The following is a 25,886-nucleotide window of genomic DNA, read 5'->3' on the forward strand; positions in this document are numbered from 1 at the left end:
ACCAAATGGTAAACTGAGAATACAGTTGAAGTTGGAAGTTTACATACACCTTAGCCAAATACATTTAAACTCAGTTTTTCACAATTCCTGACATTTAATCCGAGTAACAATTCTCTGTTTTAGATCAGTTAGGATCACCACTTTATTTTATGAATGTGAAATGTCAGAATAATAGTAGAGAGAATGATTTATTTCAGCTTTTATTTCTTTCATTACATTCCCAGTGGGTCAGAAGTTTACATACACTCAATTAGTATTTGGTAGCATTGCCTTTAAATTGTTTATCTTGGGTCAAACTTGGGTTTATCTTGGGTCAAACATTTTGGGTAGCCATCCACAAGCTTCCCACAATACGTTGGTTGAATTTTGGCCCATTCCTCCTAACAGAGCTGGTGTAACTGAGTCAGGTTTGTAGGCCTCCTTGCTATAGCATTTGGGAGTCGAGCACTGTCACATACAGAGGGGCTATGCCAAAATAAATAAAAAATATTTGACAGCTGTTTTCGGCATAGAGAAATTCCATCAGTATTCCTATAGATACACAAGGTGAGGCGTGGCTTAACGTGACCACGCCCCCGAGTAGGGTACAGCCGTAGGGTACTCCAATGTAATTAACAGAACGTTGGTATCATTCTAAGCAAACTACTGACACTTTCGTTTTGTTTCAACAAACATTTTCAGTTGCCTCACGTGTAGTTATTTAAAAAAAAAATGTTTTAACCTTTTTACCTTTATTTAACTAGGCAGGTCAATTAAGAAGAAATTCTTATTTTCAATGACGGCCTTGTTCAGGGGCAGAACGACAGCTCGGGGATTCGAACTTGGAACCTTTCGATTACTAGTCCAACGCTCTAACCACTAGGCTACCCTGCCACCCATTAACATACTTGATGTCACAACAACAAATTGTTTGCATGATACTTATTCTGCCACTCTAATTTGTTACCCAACCTGTTAACACTAACAGTAAACCTTGTAAAGCTGTTGCATTTTACAATTGCACTGTTTGTTTACCCCTAGCTTTTTCCACCGGTTAGCTGACGTTAGCTGGCTAGATAGCGAGAGAAGTTAATCTCGATATACAGTAATTTGCTAGTCTTAGATATGTCACACAACCAGGGGCGGAAATCCCGGGGGGGACGGGGGGGACATGACCCCCCCATCCTGGGAAAAATATGATTTGTCCCCCCCAATATATCACTGAAACATAACTATGTAATTTAAATAATATTAATAATACGCAATGATAGCAATTGTGCTGATTAAGATTGCGTGTCCACAAAAGATTGCGACCCCCCCCACCCTTTGCCTCACAATGGTTTGATCCACTGCCAGTTAATTAGTTGGCAAGGTAACAGAGGGGTCTATCCACTGTCTGAAAGGCACTCAATGAACGTAACTGACGTGAGGTTAATCCAGTCAATCGCGCACACACACTAGGCTGAATATGCAGAGCTAGCGCGCAAATATTAACTATTAAGCTAGCTAGTACCTATTCCATTTATGTGGCCTCGTCAAAGATGGAATCTTTGCTATCGTCAATTTATTCCAAGAAAAGCATGCAGATGATGTAAATTAGTGCTTCAAAGTCCATGTGATAAGGTTAGCGATAAACTGAAGTCCAAACTGAACAGAACTACACTCTCTTCTACCATTGTCTTAAATATATTTAATGGTCTCGTTGCAAAAGCTAAATTGTCACAAGGGAACTTTTATTTATTTATTTTATTTCACCTTTATTTAACCCGGGTAGCAAAGATTATAGCAAACACCACTGAAACGGAATCGGTGCTCGCTAGCTTTGCAAATTCAGCTATTGTTGGAAGCCAGCCAATATGAAACAAACTATTAAAATTACAAAAGGTTGCAGCATATGTTGTGTAAATGGTGAACTCATACAGCTGTCAACTCTTGTCATTTTAATCCGTTTCACATTTGCTAGCTACCTTTTAGATCGAAGCCCGAATAGAATGATAAAAGATAAGATGATAGAAGCCCATCTCCTACTGTAATTAACCTACACACTGTGTGTATGTGTAGCCAGCCAGCCAGGTAGAAAAATGGCAGAAAAATAAAAGACAGACATCAGAGTATTTTTCAGTACACCAAAACGCAAAGTAAGAACCCTAGTAGCCTAATATCTCAAAGACTAGTTGAGAAAATGTTCATAAGAAAGAAATGAAATTCTAATGGAAATGTTTCACAATGATGTCATTAGGCAGAGCAGGCAACAGATGGCACACAGACAGCAGAGTTGGGGACAGATATGCAGGGACAGACTGGCAGAGACAGGGAGTCACAGGTAAGTTTGTTGAGTCTTTGTTTGGCAACATTATGAAAGGTTCTCAATTTTTTTTACTTGTAAAATAGGAACATAATTGGAAAATGCCATGGATACCCCCACTCTCAACTTAAACTGGTGACTGAACTAAGATTTGTTAAAGGCAATGGTATTGCTGTTGTGATTAGTTGTGTAGTTTTGGGTACCGGTAGTTAGGAGTACGGCAAACACCTTATTTCTTTGGTTCCTCAATATACATTTACCATATTACAATGTAGGCTATGTGTTACAGCACTACTTTTGGTGTCCCCCTCAGGAATTGCTCTTGAGAAAATGTCATGTAATTGTCCCCTCCAAAGTTGATATCAGATTTTCGCCCCTGCACACAACTACTTCCAGTATTTGCCAGCCCTTGAATTGTCTAGGTATTTAGCAAAGTTGATTATTTTTGTCTTTTCTATATCCTTTCAACTTGCCGGAGACCAGCTTGGGAGACAACCCTACCAATTGGCCCAAAGTAGCGCTATGGCGATATCTACACCTATTTGATGGAATCTCCAGGTTTGCATAAATATACAAATTCAGAATAATGTTATAGCTGTTATTTGGATGGATACTGCTCACTGGTCCTTACTACAAGCTAACTATAGCAGTCTTTATTCAATACACATAGCTAGTTAGATACAAACAAGTGTTGGTGACTTACCAGTGATGAACCACTTAGAACATGTATCGAGTAATCGGAGCTCACAGCTTTCCATCATCATCGCGGCGTAATATAGCTTGAAACCATGTGGTTCGTCTCACCTGGCACTTCTTCTTCTTCTTTTCTTCTATAATATCATGGCAGTCCGCAAATAAATGGTTAACTTCTCTAGGGCCAGTGGGACGATTTCGTCCCACCTACGTAACAGCCAGTGGAATCCCGTGGCGCGTTATTCAAATACCTTAGAAATGCTATTACTTCAATTTCTCAAACATATGACTATTTTACACCATTTTAAAGACAAGACTCTCGTTAATCTAACCACACTGTCCGATTTCAAAAAGGCTTTACAACGAAAGCAAAACATTAGATTATGTCAGCAGAGTACCCAGCCAGAAATAATCAGACACCCATTTTTCAAGCTAGCATATAATGTCACATAAACCCAAACCACAGCTAAATGCAGCACTAACCTTTGATGATCTTCATCAGATGACAATCTTAGGACATTATGTTATACAATACATGCATGTTTTGTTCAATCAAGTTCATATTTATATCAAAAACCAGCTTTTTACATTAGCATGTGACGTTCAGAACTAGCATACCCCCCGCAAACTTCCGGTGAATTTACTAAATTACTCACGATAAACGTTCACAAAAAACATAACAATTATTTTAAGAATTATAGATACAGAACTCCTCTATGCACTCGCTATGTCCGATTTTAAAATAGCTTTTCGGTGAAAGCACATTTTGCAATATTCTAAGTAGATAGCCCGGCATCACAGGGCTAGCTATTTAGACACCCACCAAGTTTAGCCCTCACCAAAGTCAGATTTACTATAAGAAAAATGTTATTACCTTTGCTGTTCTTCGTCAGAATGCACTCCCAGGACTTCAACTTCAATAACAAATGTTGGTTTGGTTCAAAATAATCCATAGGTATATCCAAATAGCGGCGTTTTGTTCGTGCGTTCAAGACACTATCCGAAAGGGTAAAGAAGGGTAAAAAAGCGATAATATTCCGACCGGGAATCTGTGTTTTAGCTCAAAGAGAGAGAAAATAAAACATGAGGTCGCCCTGTTTATGCGCCTCAGTCTGATGGTCCTCTGATAGACCACTTACCAAAGGCGCTAATGTTTTTCAGCCAGGGCCTGGAATTACATCATTCAGCTTTTTCCCGGGTTCTGAGAGCCTATGGGAGCCGTAGGAAGTGTCACGTTACAGCAAAAATCCTACGTTTTCAATAAACAGAGCCAAGAAGCCCAAGGAATGGTCAGAGAGGGCACTTCCTGTTTGGAATCTTCTCAGGTTTTGGCCTGCCAAATGAGTTCTGTTATACTCACAGACACCATTCAAACAGTTTTAGAAACTTTAGGGTGTTTTCCATCCAAATCAAACAATTATATGCATATTCTAGTTACTGGGCAGGAGTAGTAACCAGATTAATTCGGGTACGTTTTTTATCCGGCCGTGCAAATACTGCCCCCTATCCCCAACAGGTTAAAGTGCATGCCACCACCTACTGTGCTAGAATGTAGATCAATCATGATCCTGCCAATTTTGTACTACCATGAAAAACCAAATAAATCCCTAAATTCTACCACACCCTCCCACCCAAAAAAACCCTCCCCAACCCCATTCAACTTTATATACAGTATATCATGCTGAAACACTCCACCCTTAGGATTGTTCAGCATGTTAACAACCATTTCAACATTAACATCTGTTACCCCCAATATCTCTTTTGACGTCTCCACAACAACCTTCAACCTGTCATTTCTGCTTTCCACAACCCAAGTCGTATTGATAACCTTACAAATAAAAGCGTCCTTTGAAGCCACACATTCATGAGCACAAGATTTCTGAACGGGCCTCGAAACCATGCCAGGACCATCAGAAACACCATACCCGACACCCACTTACGACAGGTACATCCATGTAAGCGCCATCAGTCCTCACTGTAGTTCTACCAATCTGTTTTCTGTCCTCTGCATATGAAACATCATGAGTGATCCTATATCTCTGAGCCTCTCTAGCCTCTCTCTGTACCTGGCATCCACCAAATGCTGCACTGTGTTCTACCCCACAATTACAGCTCTTAACCTTCACATTCACCATAATCATGTGCCCCTCCACCCTTGGCACATCTTTTCTTTCCTATACACTGAGCAGCTACATTTCCCATTATTTAGCATTTAAATCACCGCAGTGCATATGGGACAAGTTCTCTAACATTGAAACTAAGGAATCTTATCTGTACTTTTCCAGGCAAGAATTTCTCAATCCACATCATCACTGATACTCTTTCACTTCTTTGACCCTCTTTCCTACTGATCAACCTTTTGGTCTCAATCACTCTGCCTCCCTTCAGATTTTCTTTAATATCATCTGTGGACATAGATATTGGGACCCCAGTGATGACTCCCCTCAATCTAGCATAAGCACCAGGGACATGGCTTTTAATCATTTTCCCAATAAGCTTTACATTTTCAGAATCTTTTCTTGCTGAGCCTGGCTACCACACAATATTAACAGTCTACCATGTCCAATGAACCAAGCTAATTTCACTTCACCTACCTCTTTCTCTACGGCATTATTTAGCCGGATAGGGTGTAAGTGAAGGACCGTGGTCTCATCAAACACTATCACCACTTTCCACTCCAACACATCATTACTCTTGCCTCCTAGCTTGGTCCTCTTTCTGCTTTCTTTACTAGATGCTTCACTGATTTCTGTATCATGATCTCTCTTCCTATGTCTTTCCACTACCAACGATTACGGTCAACCTGGTCGTTGGGCAGTTGATACAACTTAATTTTGTGTTCTTTTCTCCTGCTATTGTTCAAACAAAATATTACGCAACAGCTTTTCGACATCTTAAAAGTAGGGTGAGTTGAAGAAAGTTAGTTGGAATCAGCTAATCAGATAATCATGACGTACATTTCATGCGACAATCTGTTCTTGCTAAAAATTTTACGTTTACAAAGTGTTTTTAGGTAAGATATAGTTTGTTGATTAAGACGACATGGAAGTATATTAAAAAAGGACCTGAGAAGATCTCTAGGGTCAATTACCACCCTGCTTCCGCTCCTCGTTCTAGTATTTTTTCTCGTACATCTCCCCCAGAATTTACTCAAGTAGCTGCCGCGAGATTTTCATTCTGGGTTTCAGAGATAACATATTTTATGACATCATAGTCAGGTTGTATACTGGTTATCAAACCTGTCGCGGTGAAAAAAAAGTGTTTTATTGTTTTGAGCTCTCCTCAAACTATAGCATGGCATTTTTTGCAGTAATACCTACTGTAAATTGGACAGTGCAGTTATATTAACAATAATTTAAGCTTTCAACCGATATAAGACACTTATATGCACCGACATTTGTTGTTTCTCTAAAATCTCTGATCATGACACACGGCGCTACATGATTTACAATTGTCCCGTTGACGGGACGCCTATCCCTAAGAAGTAGTAAGTTTTGCTAACGTCTGTGTAGCAAACAGATAACCAAAAGACGATATCTTTCCCAAGACGTCTTGATAGCGAAAAATGTGTTTATACCTGGTTGTAATGGACCAGTTGGTTGTAATCTGGTTATTAAGACATCACATCCTGTAATTAAGACATCACATCTCAAATTTAGCCCACTGGCCTTGTGTATGAATATACTCTATTTACAAACAGTTCATATTGTAAAGGGACAACAGAAACCTGGATTAGGGAGGTTCTGGTTCTGATTAATCCCTTTATGAAAAGATTCCAGCCGCTAATGAAAATGCAGGTAGACTTGGATGCAAGCGAATGTTCGTTGTAATGCCCAGCAACAATGTTGGTGATCACTTAGAGGTGGCAGTTGCCTGTGTACAGAGTACATGTGTTGATTTAATGGTGGCTCTTAAACATTGAAGAGTGGGTGTTGGTTGGTTGTCCACTGACATGGGTTACGTCACAGTTTACATGGTTGCACCTGGTGTGATTTAATAAGAGGCAATGAAGGCTTTTGAAGCTGTCAACTGTCTGTCTGTAGCTGTTTGTCTGTCTGTTTCTCTCGAACAGCTCCTGAACATTGCAGTGGGAACAGTATACCCAAAGGGCACCGTCTTTCCTATTAAGTGTACTTCCTTTTGACCAGAGCCCACATGGCTTTGGTAAAAAGTTGTGTGTTATATAGGGAATAAGGTTCCATTTGTGATGCAGACACATGCTCTAAGGGTTTTCAACTCCGTTAATCTCCCTTCATTTGATCCACAGCCCATTGAAACCATGGCCATATACATGATATTTCCGCGTGTCACATGCCAGTGCTGTTTGGTAGAGTTATCACAAGCTGTTCTTAGTTTTTTGACGAACTGATAATTGGGAAAGGGATAAATCCAGCTTCCCAGAACGAAGCCTCACTTGGTATTTTACAGAGCTGGTTGGTTGTACCCTTACTGGGCATGAATATGGATGGGACATGGCTGGGCTGATGTGTGTGTGTGCGAGTTGGGACACTGTGTGTGTGTATATGTGCGTATGTAGTGTTTGTGCGTACATATGTGCATTTGCATGTGTGGTGGAGTCTGGGGGTTGGAAACACGAAGCTGGGGGTTGTTTCAAGGGGCCAGTGTGCAGCAGTTTTTGAGGAAACAGAAATGTCACGGCTGGCTGGCTACGGTTCCCTGGGTGCTGGCTGTGGCCGCCTGGCTCTTAATTTAGCGTGGCTGATCAGTGCCTGAGTGACAGTTTGGGGAGGGCAGGGGCTGTATGGGGGTAAAGAGATTTCTGGGCCTGGGTCATTACGCCCAATTGAAGGTTTATGGTGCCGCTCCTCCCTGTGTGTGCAATGCTGGACAGGTTTAGAGACAGACAGCTTTAGAGACACACTCCCACATCATTCTCCTCTGGGAGCTCACTCTCTCTTCTGCTTTACCTATGCACCTCTCCTGCTGTCCTTTTTTAAATTTCTCTTAATTTTATTCTTCAGACAGGCAGCAGACTATTCTCGTCAGTTCTCTTCAGACTTTTCTGTTTTCTTTGGTTCTCTTCTCTTCTCTCCTGTTCTTTTCTCTTTTTTCATCTTCTCTTGTCAGTCGAACCTTGAATGTCTTTTAGATTATTATTATTATTATTTTGCTGTGTGCGTTATTATCTGGCTTGGTTTTCTCTTGCTTTTTGTGATAAAGACTATTCACATGTTTTAATAATGGCATTATGATAACAAACAGCTCCAAGATGCCAATTACCCCTGACTGTAATGGTGTGGTTTGGTTAACCCTGTGCGGCCTGGGACGGACATCCAGCGAAAAATCATATCGCCATTAACATAACAAAATGTAATACTTTTTTTTTTTCTTTTTTTTTTCTCAAATTATATCGTTTTATAGATACACCTCTCCTGAATCGAACCACGTTGTCAGATTTCAAAAAGGCTTTACAGCAAAAGCAAAACATTAGATTATGTTAGAGGAGTATATCGTAAAAGTAGCCACATAGCCATTTTCCGACCAACCACATGCATCACAAATAACCAAAAAACAGCTAAATGCAGCACTAACCTTTGACAATCTTCATCAGATGACACACCTAGGACATCATGTTACACAATACATGCATTCTTTTGTTCGATAAAGTTCATATTTATATATAAAAACAGCATTTTACATCGGTGCGTAACGTTGACTAACTATTTTCCCTCAAATGCATCCGATGAAACAGAGCTACAATTTACTAACCTCTTGGGGCTAGGTGGGACGCTAGCGTGCCACCCGTGGTGCACTCCATCAACAGCAGGTGCATTTCAAGAGCGGCAAATTTGAATCCAAATAAATGTCAAAATTCAAATTTTTCAAAAATACAACTATGTTACACCATTTGAAAGATAAACATCTCCTTAATCTAACCACGTTTTACGATTTCAAAAAGGTTTTACGGCGAAAGCATAAATTTAGAGTATGTTAGGACAGTACATTTACAAGAGTTGTGTGTAATGTTTTGTCAAGTCAAAGACAGGGTCACCAAAACCATAAAACCAGCTAAAATGATACACTAACCTTTTACAATCTCCATCAGATGACACTCCTAGGACATTATGTTAGACAATGCATGCATTTTTAGTTCTATCAAGTTCATATTTATATACAAAAACAGCGTTTTACTATGGCATTGATGTTGAGGAAATCGTTTCCCTCCAATAACCGGCAGTCAAGTCAGCGTCACAAATTAAATAATTAAAATTAGAAAACATTGGTAAAATATTATATTGTCATTTAAAGAATTATAGATTTACATCTTTTGAACGCAATCAACTTGCCAGATTTAAAAATAACCTTACTGGGAAATCACACTTTGCAATAATCTGAGCACTGTGCCCAGAAAAATACGCGTTGCGATACAGACTAGACGTCATGTTGGGGAGATCTAAAATCGAAAATACTATGTAAATAATCCATTACCTTTGATTCTCTTCATCAGATGTCACTTCCAGGTATCACAGGTCCATAACGAATGTAGTTTTGTTCAAAAAAGCTCATCATTTATGTCCAAAAATCTCCGTCTCGTTAGCACATGATGTAAGCCAGCCGGACTTCTCGTCATGAACGAGGGGAAAAAATATATTTCCGTTCGTTCAAACATGTCAAACGTTGTATAGCATAAATCATTAGGGCCTTTTTTAACCAGAACATGAATAATATTCAAGGTGGACGAATGCATAGCCTTTTATAACGTATTGGAACGAGGGTACCCAACATGAAGTAGCGCGCCAGGTGTCTAATGGGACATCACCGTTCCATGGCTCTTGTTCGGTCAGATCTCCCTCCAGAAGACTCAAAACACTTTGTAAAGGCTGGTGACATCTAGTGGAAGCAATAGGAAGTGCCAAAATATTCCTAAACCCCTGTGTTTTTCAATGGGATAGGTTTAAACTCAATACAACACATCAGGTATCCACTTCCTGTCAGAAAATGTCTCAGGGTTTTGCCTGCCAAATGAGTTCTGTTATACTCACAGACACCATTCAAACAGTTTTGGAAACTTTAGAGTGTTTTCTATCCATATATAATAAGTATATGCATATTCTAGTTACTGGGTAGGATTAGTAACCAGATTAAATCGGGTACATTTTTTTTATCCAGACGTGCAAATGCTGCCCCCTAGACCCAACAGGTTAAATTACTATTCAAATTTTTTTTTAAATGTAATATTGTCATTCTAAGATTTATAGATGAATATCTCTTGAAAGCACCTGTAATGCCAGATTTAAAAATAACTTTACTGGGTAATCACACTTTGCGATAAAAGGGGATGCGATACTCAGAACAATAGGCTAGCAATAGCAATAGGCTAGCCATCTTGGAACAATCGCATATGACATCTAGTCTTGTATACTATTGTCAATAATCCCTTACCTTTGGTTGTCTTCATCAGAAAGCACTTCCAGGAATCCCAGGTCCACAACAAATGTATTTTCGTTCGAAAAAATGACTCCTTTATGTTCCAAGAGCTTGTTCTTGTTAGCGCGTCTGAAGGCTGCTCCAAAACTTCCGTCGGCCACGGGACAGCCATTTTGAGAAAATGCATTTTTTCCCCATTTAGGTTCGTTCAAACATGTCATACGTTGTATAACATAAATCTTTAGGGCGTTTTTCAACAAGAGAGCCAATAAGATTCGAGGGGGACGATTGCATTGTGTTTCAAAACGTTTCGAAAGGGGAGGGTAACCAGGGGCGCCGGCGTCATAATGGTGATGGCCCTCTCCGTGTGACTACGTTCCACAGCGTCTCATTCATTCAGTTTTAACAGTAGAAGGCTCAAACCAATTTGTGAAGACTGGGGACATCTAGTGGAAGCAATAGGAAGTCAATGAAGCTCAATGAACCATAGCTCACGGTGTGATTAATAGGCAACGTGATGAAGTTGAGTTCGCAATTCAGAATTCCACTTCCTGTTTCGTTCTGTCTCGGGGTTTTGACTGCCATATGAGTTCTGTTATACTCACAGACACCATTCAAACAGTTTTAGAAAGTTTAGGGTGTTTTCTATCCACAAGTATTAATTATATGCATATCCTAGCTTCTGAGTTTGAGTAGGAGGCCGTTTAAAATGGGCACGAATTCTTTTCAAAAATCACTTTAGCGCCCCCTATCCTAGGGGAACGCCAAGAGGTTAAATATATTATTGTTGCCTTTACAAATATATTGCATACAGTTGAATGTATGTATGTTGAATATTAACACACCACATTCCCCCATTGCATCACCTCATAGCCCCAAGCTAAATCCTTCTCCATATTGCTCAGGGGCTTTAAGCGCTTCAGTGATCTCTGAACTCTACCTATAACCTTTGCCCTCTCCTCCACTGCAGTTACTTTGAGCTGGAAAGCAGTGGCCTGAGGGAGGAGATCCGATACCACTACAGCTACAAAGGCAAGCCTCGCTCAGAGTCCTTCCCCTACCGACTAGCCGACGGCCAGTGGCACAAGATAGCCCTCTCCATCAGCGCTACACACCTATTGCTGCATGTCGACTGCAACAGGTAAGACACACACAGGCATAAACACATGTACGTGCACGCACGCTTACACACCTATTGGGTAGCATACAATCTAGCCATCTCCATGAGTGCTACAAGTACATTCCATACTACCTACAAGTACAAGCAGTAATACAGACTGAAAGTCAGGCAATGGAAGCATTAGTTTGAACCTCAAAAGAGGTGAAGTTGGTGTTTCTATAACTGGCAACACTCATGTCACCTTTAGCCTAAAATGGCGTCATAGCTATCAAGATATTATCCGAGGTGAAACCCTTGATACTGCTGTGAACTAACACTGTAGTAACTCACAGGTGGATGCATAGACACGTACACTAATACACTCGTGCACATGTAGTAAGTCACGCACGTATACACAGCACCACAGCTTCCACCACACACACAAACACACTCTCTCACACACAACACACACGTTGAGAGGCTGTGATATTCCCAGCCTTCTCCCATTGCCACGTTCCCTTTGAGCATTCAGCGAGTGTCACCAGTGTCCCCGAGAAGTGACACAACTGATAAGCTCTGTGTGCTCATCAAGGTAAATATTTGATAACACCAATTGTTACTCTGGTGACAGGCTGCAGACAGTATGGGATAAGACAGGCAAGCTGTAGACTCTAGGCATCTGTATTTGTGTCACATATCTACACATGCACATACTTATACACACAAATGCACATTCACACAGAAACACACACACACACACACACACACACACACACACACACACACACACACACACACACACACACACACACACACACACACAGAGTCTCATAAGTCTCATTAAAGCTACAAAACTGTCAGTGTTCAACTTTAGCATGTGATAACAATGCAACAGAACAGATGAAACAGAATGACTATGAATTCGGCCAATTTACCCTCCCAAGTGTTTCTTTCTTTCTTTCTTTATTGGACATAACATACTGTAAAAACACCAGGAAATAAGCTCCAAGGGATTTTAATGTACAACTTATTTTCCCAAGTATTCCCACACATAATAGAGAGGTTTGAAATGATTGTGTTTTAGTCAAACATTATATCAGTTTGGGCTTTTTGCTGTCAATTTGCAGTCTACAAATAATTTGTAATTAAAAACTGGGTGCTTTGAGCCTGAATGTTGCTTGGCTAACAGCCGTGGCATATCAGACCGTATACCACAGGTATGCCAAAACATTTATTTTTACTGTTCTAATTATGTTGGTAACCAGTTTTAACAGCAATAAGTAACCTCTGGGTTTTCTGGTACATGGTCAATATACCCCGGCTAATGGCTGTATCCAGGCATTCCGTGTTGTATCATGCATAAGAACATCCCTTAGCTGTGGTGTATTTGCCATGTACCACGCCCCCTTGGGCCTTATTGCTTAATTATGTTCTGGCCCCCGACCATCCGCTCAAGAAAAAAAATCGGCACGTGGCTGAATCTAATTGATGATCCCTGATTTAGGGTGTATTTTTACGAAATTGTCAAGTTGATTTACATCTTAAAACACCTATTTTAATCAGAAATTACTGTATTTTTGTGTATTTCTATACAATAAGTTAACTGTAAATAAAATAACTAAATTATTGTATATTACAGTTTTACAGTAAAAGTCTCTCATATCCACATAAAAGTACTTTTGCATATGTAAAATTAGAATAATTTCCCTTTAGAAAATGCCATAATGTGTTGAAATAAACCATTATTTTACAGGGTAAACAAACAATTAGATATTATTACTGTAATTGTACAATAATTTGTTTATTATTATGAAGAAAAAAAATCTGTAAAATTACATGTATTTTTTACAGTGCAAGTTGCTGGCTTTACGGATTGCTGTATGACCACAGTGGTTCATCCTTTAAAAGTTGCAGCGTACTGCAGCACAGCTTGCGTGGTGCCACAGAATTTTGTAACGTGCCAACCACTGGTACCATTAATGCTAGATATGTGCTAGTATGACCACCAGAGGGCATCTTTGAGAAGCTTTTGATAGCCTTCAATAGTGCCTGTACTAGCAAATTTAAAACCTTTTTTTGTAAGAACATAGTATATGGGTCTGATTATAAGAAATTTTGCTTAATTAATTTGATTAATATTATGGTGTTTCTATTCCAAGAAAAAACGAATAACCCTCTGGGTTTCTTGTACATCGTGACGGTCGGGAGTAGGCTACAGTGCTGGGCTATGTAGCTAAAGAATCCCCATGTCGTGCGGGCACGCGGGAGACTGGGCTTCAATTCCCCAATGAGGAGGAAGGAGTGGGCTTTCCTTGTAAATAAGAATTTATCAAGACCAGTCCCCATGCTTGTCTCAGAGCAAAGCGAAACGGTGCTAAAATAGTTGTAGGCTATTGCTTCTAACTTCAATATGCTTCGATTACAGTCTCAAAGGCCAGCATCCCGGAGTCGTTTGTTCACTGTTGAAGTTGAGACTGATGTTTTGCGGGTAGTATTTAATGAAGCTGCCAGTTGATGCTGATTCTCCAGATACTCAACTAGACTAAAGAAGGCCAGTTGTATTGCTTCTTTAATCACAACCACAGTTTTCAGCTGTGCTAACATACTTGCAAAAGGGTTTTCTAATGATCAATTAGCCTTTTAAAATTATAAACTTGGATTAGCTAACAACGTGCCATTGGAACACAGGAGTGATAGTTGCTGATAATGGGCCTCTGCACACCTATATAGATATTTCATAAAAAATCCAGCTACAATAGTCATTTACAACATTAAAAATGTCTACACTGTATTTCTGATCAATAATAATAATCAACAAGGACAATGGGAAACATAGGGCACATATATACACATACTAATCAGGGGGAATGGGAACCAGGTGTGCGTAAATAGACAAGATAGTCCGGGGTTGGTGGTAATGATCCAGTTCGGTGACGCCTAGAAGGCCGGTGAGTAGACCTCCGGAGCTGGTGAACAGAATGAGCAGCAGTACCGGGGGAATCCGTGACAGAAACAAACAGTAAATCATAATATCGACAAAATATTGAATTCCCAGTTTATGCTACAAATCCAACTTTATAAAGGCTTTTAAAAATAGGTTCTATTTGACTCACAATTCCATGATGTAGAATAAGGTATTGTTGACAGAATAAAGGGATGCAATTCAACACATGATTAATATAGCTAATTCACCAATACATTTCTTGGTAGTCCAACACATATCAGGTTGTAAAGCACAGCTGGCCTGGTATACTGTGTGCTGCCTCCAGCCCTTCGTTTCAGTTTCAATTACTCAATATGTTGGACAAAAACGCACCAATGCCAGTCATAACGTGGCTAATAGGGTAGCTTATCTATTTTTGTAGATATTTATTTAGCTAACTAAAAACACAGAGCCTAACGTTAGCTAGCTAACTGCCGGGAGGATGTTTTTCAGTGGCTACAGCTAGAGATGCAGGTGTCATTTGATTAGCTACCAAGAAATGTGAATCACTTTGCTAGCCAGCTGTACTGAATTTGTACGACTGTTATCCACAGTTACCATATCTCTTAGTTGTCAATCACATGCATTTGGCATTGATCAAATGGGAGGGAAGGCAAGTTCTCATTCAGTTGTCAAAACTTGGGTTGGGACATTTTTTTGTAATTTGTATTTATTATGGATCCCTATTAGCTGCTGCCAAGGCAGCAGGTACTCTTCCTGGGGTCCAGCAAAATTAAGGCAGTTATATTACATTACATTACACAACATATTTCACAACTCATTAAGTCTGTGCCTTCTAGCCACTGCTCTACTACCATATATCTACAACACAACATCCATCTGTACGTGTGTGTACACTAAGTATACAAAACATGAAGAAAACCTGCTCTTTCCATGACATAGACTGACCAGGTGAATCGAGGTGAAAGCTATGATCCCTTATTGATGTCACTTGTTAAATCAACTTCAATCAGTGTAGCTGATTGGGTCCCCAGATCCTCAAAAAGTTCTACAGCTACACCATCGAGAGCATCCTGACCGGTGGCATAACCGCCTGGAATGGCGACTGCTCGGCATCTGACCGTAAGGCGCTACAGAGGGTAGTGCGTACGGCCCAGTACATCACTGGGGCCAAGCTTCCTGCCATCCAGAACCAATATAATGGGCGGTGTCAGAGGAAGGCCCAAAAAATGGTCAGAGACTCCAGTCACCCAAGTCAAACTGTTTTCTCTGCTACAAAACGGCAAACGGTAACGGAGCGCCAAGTCTAGGACCAAAAGGCCCTTAACAGCTTCTACCCCCAAGCCATAAGACTGCTGAACAATGGCCACTGGACTATTTACATTGACCCCCCCCACCTCCATTTGTTTTGTACACTGCTGCTACTCGCTGTTTATTATCTATGCATAGTCACTTCACCCCTACCTACATGTACAAATTACCTCGACTAACCTGTACCCCCGTGCATTGACTCGGTACCGGTACCCCCTGTATATAGCGTTGTTATTGTTATTTTCTTGTGTTACTTTTTATTATCTTTTACTTTAGTTTATTTGGTAAATATTTTCTTAACTCTTCTTGAACTGCACTGTTGGTTAAGGGCTTGTAAGTAAGCATTTCATGGTAAGGTCTACACTCGTTGTATTCGGCGCATATGACAAAAAAAGTTTGATTTGATTTGCTTGGCTAGCAACACAGATGTCTCTACATTATTAATCCATGTATATCTGATCTATGAATCATAGTTTTCTCAATTGTGATGCTGAATAGATACTTCATGCTTTTTTTGAGTTTGGTATCACTTTACTTACAGTGGTGATTATGTAGCATTCAGAAAGCATTAACAAAGCCTTTATACGCATGACATAAAGAGTCTTAACTAATGGGTTGGTAGGACAACATCTCTAGCTTTAAGATTGAAGTACACCAGCAGCTATATCCAGACGATTGAGGTTTGAGTATGTGAAATGAATCTCTTAAATGTAATGGCAAAATGTAGATTCACCCCTAAATAGACATAACCAAAAGTAATTGCTAGTCATGTGTAATTACATGATTCTGACACGCAAAAACGTGGTATATTTGTAAAGAAGACATCTGGGATATTAGAAGGAAATTATCAGCAGATAGATATGAGTTACATAGTTCAGAAAACACAAGATCAAGCACACACAAATATAGCCAATACCTAGAATGAAAAAAAATATGTTTTTATTTTTTTATTTTGAAAGCTATAAGTGGATATATGGCTAGTGCTGTAAACACATCAGATGGCTTCCAAAACATCTGAACAACATCAGAAAAAAATGGGATTGATAAACCTACATTAACAACAAGAAATGGGCAGAGCCCCATACACTACCCACCATAGTGACCTGTACGCTCTCGTTGGTTGGCCCTCGCTTCATACTCGTCGCCAAACCCACTGGCTACAGGTTATCTACAAGTCTCTGCTAGGTAAAGCCCCGCCTTATCTCAGCTCACTGGTCACCATAGCAGCACACACTCGTAGCACACGCTCCAGCACGTATATCTCACTGGTCACCCCCAAAGCCAATTCCTCCTTTGGTCATCTTTCCTTCCAGTTCTCTGCTGCCAATGACTGGAACGAACTGCAAAAATCTCTGAAGCTCAAGACTCATATCTCCCTCACTAGCTTTAAGCACCAGCTGTCAGAGCAGCTCACAGATCACTGCACCTGTACATAGCCCATCTGTAAACAGCCCATCTATCTACCTACCTACCTCATCCCCATACTGTATTTATTTATTTATCTTGCTCCTTTGCACCCCAGTATCTCTACTTGCACATTCATCTTCTGCACATCTACCATTCCAGTGTTTAATTGCTATATTGTAATTACTTCGCCACCATGGCCTATTTATTGCCTTAACTTACCTCATTTGCACTCACTGTATATATACTTTTTGTTTTCTTATGTTCTACTGTATTATTGATTGTATGTTTTGTTTATTCCATGTGTAACTCTGTGTTGTTGTATGTGTCAAATTGCTATGCTTTATCTTGGCCAGGTCGAAGTTGCAAATGAGAACTTGTTCTCAACTAGCCTACCTGGTTAAATAAAGGTGAAAAAAAAATATTTAAAAAATATGTTTTAGTAGGTGGTGTCATGTGTGTTCACGGGACGTTTCCAAGTGTCCCATAACCTCTCCATGTCTGTAAATTTGAAAATTCCAGTGCTAGTACATATTTTCAATCCCTAAATGCAATTTGTTCTGTATAAAAACACAATTTCTACCATATCAACCTCCCTCAAACATTGTGGTGGTGTTATGGAGTATCCAGGGTACATTCAAGTTTCCTTTCAACCTCTCCAAAGTCCTAATGTGGTAATTGGACTGTTTTTGCACAGTGGATGTGCCTAAATGTTATTGTTCACTATAAAAACAAAAGTTCTACAACACCAACCTCTCTCAAACATTGTAGTGGTGTTGGGGGACATACAGGGGATATGGATGCCTACAGCGCGTATGCAGGCAACATTATATTTTTGATGCGCAAAGATATAGTCACTCGGTGGACATTCAATGTTGCCATTAAGTCATCCATCATCAGATAACATTGGCAATAGGCTAGATGTGTTCCTACCACTCTAAGGATTAATTTGATACCCCCATGTAGGGATAGCTCAAACACAGACCAAATCGAAGCTCACCTTGTAAGATGTTTGGTGAAAACATTGTGTAAAATAAACATTTTGACTCCCGGTGATGGTTATCAATAACGGTAGGGCACAGGCAAACAAATAAGATATCCTCATGATCTGTGGAGTTCCGGCTTTCTATGTGTATCAACGTATTCTGCGTTTTTTTCTTCGTTTATGCTTCACAACGCTAACCGGAATGTTGGTAGCAGCCATCTTGAAATGAGGTCATCGGCTCGGCCTGCCCTTATGAATTTGTATGCCCATATATGGTAGTAAGTCATACCAAAGATTTCAAGGCAACGATCAATAGCCAAGATACTCAGCTTTCCGCAGACAGGGGTTACCTTTTGCAGATAGGGTTACCGTTCTCATACCAGACTGAATTGAATGAAAAAAATCAAATAGGGTGCCCGAATATGGGCACTTTACATTAATGTTGCTAGGGTGTGTGACAGAAAAATTATGTATTCACCTTATTTGTTGTAGGGATATGTAACAATTATTTACTTAAAACAGTGAGATTTCTGTCCTGCTAATGCTGAGTTTTATGGTGTCCACTCTTTATTCCTGGTGATAAAACCTACAGCTGGCATTCCAGTGACAGGATGTGGGGTTGTTGTAACTGGGATAGAGAGGAGTAGAACAAAGGCCTCAATGGTTCTTAGACATCCTGGCCTGGGAAATTAGTCCAGGGTCGGGGGTTAAAATAATGCCAGTGGCAGATAAAGACAGGATGAGCCCAAAGTGGCTTATGTTGCCCCTCAATCTATATTGGAGGGGTGGAACCAATCATTCTGGGTATTGGCTACATAAACTGTGCATTGTCTGTATGATTTAGACTCTCAGCTTAACAGTCAGAACGACTGTGGGGCTGACGGTTTAATTATTGCAATAATTAATCGAAATTAAATAAAGATGATCGTTTGAAGAATTGACCAAGTCTCTCTCAGTACTGAATTTCCACGACAGGTGCCATTAATCTTCATATTATAAGGGCACAAGGTGAGACCCAAATGCAGACACAGGAGACATATGGTAGCGCTCCGATATTTATTAAAACAAAAGGAGTAGGCAAAGGCAGGTCGGGGATAGGCAAGAGTTCATAAACCAGGTCAGTCCAAACAGTACCAGACGATAGGCAGTCTCGAGGTCAGGCCAGGCATGGGTCAGAAACCAGATCTGAGTCCAAAAACAGTACAAGGGGATAGGCAGGCTGGTACTCAGAACAGGCAGAGTGGTCAGGCAGGCGGGTTCGGAGTCAGGACAGGCAAGGGTCGAAATCAGGAGGACTAGAAACAAACAGAGACTGGGAAAAATAGGAACAAGGAAAAACACTGGTTGACGAACTGGCACAGAAAGACAGGAAACACAGGGATATAAACACCGGGGATAATAAGTGACACCTGGAGGGGGTGGAGACAATCACACGGACAGGTGAACCAGATCAGGGTGTGACACATATTGACACTCAAAGGCTATAGATAGGCATTGTGGAAAATATTGAGTAAGTCAGGCGGTCAAGTTTATTATAATCATTTGTAGGTACAGTACATGAAGACGTACCGGAATTGGAATACATTTTAATGAATGAATGGATGGAATTATAGTGTAGCTGCTATGTCTCTCCTTTCCTCTCTCTCTCTCTCTCTCTCTCTCTCTCTCTCTCTTAATCTGTCTTTTAATCACTGTCTTCCAAACTTGAATCTCTCTGTGATTTGTGATATCAGCCTCTCTCTCTGTAGTGGGTGGTAGAGTTGTATGCCTGCAGGCCCTGTTGCATGACCAGGTCAGTCTTTTATTACAGTGAATTACCATTCATTACACACACCACCACCACCACCACTGTTCAGTGATGCAGACGGCATCAGATCAGTATCAGTATGCTAGGCTGCTGTGATCTGCACTGAACCATGCCATGCATGGTTGGGCTAAACTCAGCCTGGCTTGCTGAGATGCTCTGGGATGGTTTTCGATTGGGGTAGGCTTGACTAAACTAGACTGGGTTGGAGTATACTTTGCCAAACTGAAGCAGCTTGACTGATCTGAGGTATAGCTTACTCAGTTGGTTGACTGAGGTAGCTACCAGGTTATGCTGTGCTGAGGTAATACCAGCAAGGCACTAAGTGAGTCTTATCCCCATCTGCATATTTGTATACTATTCTACTTAGGTGGTAAAATATTATCTGCTTTTTACAAGCATTAAGGTAACGAGGTATAGCAGACATTGGAGGAGACATTGGAACATTCACCACCTGAAAGCTCCCCTAATGGTGGTAATACGATTGTCTGCTTTTGTCTCGAGCAAGCACAGAATAACATTGGGCTTTGTTCATTAAAGAAATCAGTGGGGTGTATGTGTCTATGTGGTGCTTTATCTTCACCTGCTAACCAGCTCGTCTGAGAGGAACAGGACACAGCTCTGCCTGGACAAAACTACTATTAGGATGAGAGAGGAGGCATAATGCCAGGATAATGGGGCGTTGGATAAATGAAAACCTCAATCTGTGACACTTAAGGGTGTGTGTGTGTGTGTGTGTGTGTGTGTGCTCATACTGGGCACAAATGTTCCTGTAATGTGATCTGTGATTTCTGTGTGACTGTTGGTGGACCAGGTGTAGGGATTTATAGTCACAGTTATGTTCTTTACAGCAGCAAGCACACTTCATTACAGTAACGTCTGCTTCCAATTCACACTTTCAAACACGTAGATCCCTTGAACGCAGCACACTTTCCAGCTCACACTCTCAAACACATAGATCCCCTGAATGCAGCTCACTCTCCAGATCCCAATCACCTGAATTCTGATCACCTGTTCACACACCTGTATGTCATTATCACACACTATTTAGTTCAGTTCTTTGCACCCCTTCATTGTGAGGTATTGTTTGTTTTGTGACACACTTCTAGTCGAAGCGCTGTTTTTCTCGTAATTTAATCCTCCCGTGTATGATAGTTTTGGCCTGCCTCACTAATGAAGCCTTTTGCCTATTCCCTGCCTGTACTTTAGCCTATCGGATTTCCTGTTATCAACCTATTGCCTGATCTCCCAGACGACGTTACTAGCCTTTTCCCTCCCTGTACTGTTGCCTTTTTGGACCCCCTGTGTATGACCTTCTGCCTTGCCCTGGACCCAGCTACCTGCCTCCTCCTGTGGTCCTTTACAATAAACACCTGCTGCGCCCTGCGCTTGCATCATGTTCACTACAATTACTTCATTTCTACAGCACTGATGCACTAGCTGGGTCACAAAATATAGGTGCAACTATGAAGAATAATAATGAGATCAAACATGATTAATTACAACATGTGATTTCATCCATAACATTGGCACCAGTTGTCCTCGGGAACCCAAGGACAGGAGTTCTTCAGGGAACAATTCTTTGCTTACTATATTAAGAAATGCCCAGTATTTTCCAAACTGGTACTCATGCTCCATTGTACACAGGCTCCAATGTGAAGCTCTCGTTTGACAGAGAGCACAATACTGAGCACTGAAATAACAAATTACATGTGGTTGCCTCAGGTCCGCAACCAATGGGCAACTTCAGTAGAACAACTTCAACAAGATCAAGCTCCTCCTACACTAGCAATCTCTCCTGAAAATGACAGGGGGCCTTATGCAGAGCCTAATGCAGGAAAACTTTAAATGTCAATGACTTTTGAGTTTAAAACCCTTTTTCTTCCATTGATTTTGCGTTTGTGCGCCACATGCCAGGTCAGAAGGACACTGCTGGCCTCTTGCTTGCCTTGACGAACTGAGTTAACTTCTTTGGGATGGGGGCGGTATTTTGACATCAGGATGAAAAGCGTGCCCAAAGTAAACTGCCTGCTCCTCAGGCCCAGAAGCTAGGATATGCATATAATTGGTAGATTTGGATAGAAAACACTCTAAAGTTTCTACAATTGTTAAAATAATGTCTGTGAGTATAACATAACTGAAATGGCAGGCGAAACCCTGAGGACAAACCATCAACAACCGAAAAATTCAGCATACCACTGATTTCAATGGCTGGCACTTTTATAATAGGGCGAAATCGGCCCCGATTGCAGTTCCTAGGGCTTCCACTAGATATCAACAGTCTTTAGAAAGAGTTTCAGGCTGGTTTTTGTAAAAATGAGGGAGAAGTTGTAGCTTTTCTAAGTGGCTCCCATTTTGGCTGTAGTGTTTCCAATCGCATGGCCGAGAGAGCGCGTTCTTTTTGTTTATCTCTGGTAAAGACAATAACGATTCTCCGTCTTAAATTGTATATTTTATTTGCATATTAGGGTACCTAAGGTTTGATTATAAATGTTGATTGACTTGTTTGGATAAGTTTATTGGTAACGTTTGGGATTCATTTTGTATGCATTTTGAAGGAAGGAAACCGAGTGGATTATTGACTGAAGCGCGCCAGCTAAACTGAGTTTTTATGGATATAAAGGACTTTATCAAACAAAAGGACGATTTGTAATGTAACTGGGACCTTTTGAAGTGCCAACAGAAGAAGATCTTCAAAGGTAAGGCATATATTATATCGCTATTTCTGACTTTCGTGTCTTAACTCCCTGGTTGAAAATGATTTGTTATGCATTTGTGTGCTGGGCGCTGTCCTCAGATAATCGTATGGTTTACTTTCACCGTAAAGCCTTTTTGAAATCTGACACGGCGGCGGGGTTAACAAATATTTATAGTAATTTAATTTGAAATTTGCGCTCTGCGATTTCACCGGATTTTGGCCTGATGGGATGCTAGCGTCCCAATGATCCGCAAGAAGTTAACACAAAACCACCCCACATCCTGCAGCCCCAGCCAGCCTGGCTCCCTGGTGAGGAAGAGAGGGATAATGTTTTGGAGGAGGAGAGTAGAGAGGGATGAGGTCCTGGAGGAGGAGAGCAGAGAGGGATGAGTTCTGGGAGTGACGTCGGTTTCACATGCATGCACACACACACACACACACACACACACACACACACACACACACACACACACACACACACACACACACACACACACACACAGAGAAAGCGGATTTACTAAAGGTGCTTTTCCTTAAGGGAGCTATACAGTCACCTCTCATGGCGGACCTTGTGGATCTGCTGCCATAGGTTTGGGTTTTCTTTTTAACAAAAATACTGAGTGGAGGGGGAGCCAGGCCATTTAGGATCTTGAATATGTATTGCACAAGATTTTCCGAGCTCATGCCTTCTGAGGATGTAACAGTGATGATGGCTATTGGGCTTCCTATCAAGCACTTTGAGAGCCTGTTTGTAGACAGACTGAATGGGTTTTAATGTTGTACAGCAAGCTTGGACCCAACTAGTCAAGCAGTATGTTAATAAGTCATAGATTTGAAGTACAGTTTTGCTACCTCTGTAGTCAAACAATTTCATATCAATCGGAAATTAGCTAGGTTGAATTTGGTTATTTTAATTACCTTTTTCAGCTGCTTTTTAAAAGAGGTTGGAATCATATATGATGCCAAGGTACTTAAAATCAGATACCAACTGGAGCTTCTCCCCTGACACATAGACACCTGGCTCAGTAGCATCTGTTGCCCTCTTTGTGAAGAACATGCAGACAGTTTTTTTCACCTTGAGACGCAAACACGAGTCACTGAGACACTTTGTAACCTGGACCATTACAGTAGTGAGTTCTTGTGCAGTTTGTTGTTTACTCTTTCCATGCACATATATCACCGTATCAGCTGCATACATTTGAACTTCAGACCCAGTACAGACATAAGGCAGATCATTAATGTACAGGCTGAACAGCAGGGGTCCCAGTATTGACCCTTGGGGCACGCCACATCATAGCTAAGAGTGGGCGACAGCTCATTGCTCACTCTGACACACTGAGTTCTGCCTTCAAGGTATGATTTCATCCATCTCAAGGCATCGGGGGAAAAGTTGAACTTGGACAATTTTGTGATGAGAATTTCATGGTTAACAGTATCAAAAGCCTCCCTTAGGTCCAGAAACACAGCCCCAACAACGCCCCCTTTGTCCTTCTTGGACTTCACATTTTCCAGAAGAAAGTAGTTGGCTGTATTTGTGGAGTGTTTCGCTCTGAAGCCAAACTGTTCCTCAGTACACAAACACACACACACAACAAAAATGAGCCAAAAATGAGCGATGCTGGGCCCAGTCAGGTCTTTGACACCATCACCCACTCCCCCGCTGAAAGATCAGCCACAAAATGTTGGCACCATTGTAGCAGGTTGTAATCAAGCCCTGGTCTCCAGCATGGGAACCGAAGAGGAATACCTGGTGTGGTAGTCTCAGGTTGGACTACTCTAAATGATCTTGTTTCTGATGCAAACACACAGAAACGCAAGCTTTGCAGGTCCATCAACCCATTTAAATACCTCTCACACCCTACAGTAACCTGTGGATCATGAGAGAACCTTCATAAATCGGCAGAACGTTAATAACCTATTAATTGACACTTTATGTAGTGTCCTGTAATACTTAGTTTGAAGTGAGACACCTTCAGTCATTCATAACACATCCATAAATTCCTTATATCATATGACGCTGTACTCTATATCTTATTATAAAGTCAGACCCTTTTGGTCATTCATAACACATGCATAAATGCCTTATATCATATGACGCTGTACTTACTATGAAGTCAGACCCATTTGGTCATTTATAACACCTACATATATGACTCTGTACTTACTATAAAGTCAGTCACCTTTGGTCACTTCAAAATGGAGCCGACAGATAGGGTAGCCGTGCTTCTAGCTCCTAGGCAACTTTGCAGTATTTCGTTATTTTATGTGTTATTTCTTACATTATCAGCCCAGACATTAGGGGAATAAGTACACACCCCTGAGGGGCCCCAGTGTTGAGGATCAGTGTGACAGGCGTGTTGTTGCCTACTCTTACCACCTGAAGATGGCCCGTCAGGAAGTCCAGGATCCAGTTGCAGAGGGAGGTGTTTAGTCCCTGGGTCCTTAGCTTAGTGATGAGCAAAATAATTACTTAAATCATACAATGTGATTTTCTGGATTTTTGTTTTAAATTCCGTCTCTCACAGTTGAAGTGTACCTATGATAAAAATTACAGACCTCTACATGCTTTGTAAGTAGGAAAACCTGCAAAATCGGCAGTGTATCAAATACTTGTTCTCCCCACTGTAGGTGTTCCTTTTGTCCTGGTGGGAAAGGGCAGTGTGGAGTGCGATTGAGATTGCATCATGCAAATTAGAGTGGGTCTAAGAGGTCCGGTAGGATGCTGTTGATGTGAGCCATGGCCAGGCTTTCAAAGCACTTCATGGCTACCGACATGAGTGCTACGGGGTCGGTAATCATTTAGGCACGTTACCTTCGCTTCCTTGGGCACAGGGACTATGGTGGTCTGCTTGAAGCATGTACAGTGGTTCTTCCTGTAAAAGTTGTGTCATACTGCAGCACACCTTGCGGGATGCCACATAATTCTATGCCACGTTATTTAATTGTCAGCCGTTGTTACCATTAATGCTAGTTAGTGCTAGTTTGACCATCAGAGGGCATCTTTGAGAAGCATTTGATAACCTTCAATATCGGCTGGACTAGAGAATGTAAAATCTTTTTTTGTAAGAACATAGTATATGGGATGGATTTTAAGAAATTTAGCTTAATTAATTTGATTAATATTATAGCGTTTCTATTCCAAGAAAAATGAAAAAATGAAACCCTCAGGGTTTCCATTAGGAAAATGTGCCGCTGTAGAACGTGACGTTTGGGAGTAGGCTACAGTAATACGAGCATAACATTTCCACACCCTAATTGTAGTCTAACCAATACCA

General features: G+C 40.9%; 1 protein-coding gene across 1 annotated transcript in view; it reads left to right on the top strand.

Moving 5' to 3' along the window:
- LOC106561902 (protein kinase C-binding protein NELL1) overlaps positions 1 to 25,886 on the top strand; it is a 527,033-nt gene that overhangs the window by 161,402 nt on the left and 339,745 nt on the right. The window contains exon 4 of the mRNA XM_014126233.2: positions 11,337 to 11,507. Within this exon, the coding sequence (XP_013981708.1) occupies positions 11,337 to 11,507 (171 nt within the window). The remainder of the gene's footprint in view (positions 1 to 11,336; positions 11,508 to 25,886) is intronic.

This window comes from Salmo salar, chromosome 11, assembly GCF_965601325.2.
Source record: "Salmo salar chromosome 11, fSalSal1, whole genome shotgun sequence".
In the NCBI taxonomy this organism is placed as follows: Eukaryota; Metazoa; Chordata; class Actinopteri; order Salmoniformes; family Salmonidae; genus Salmo; species Salmo salar.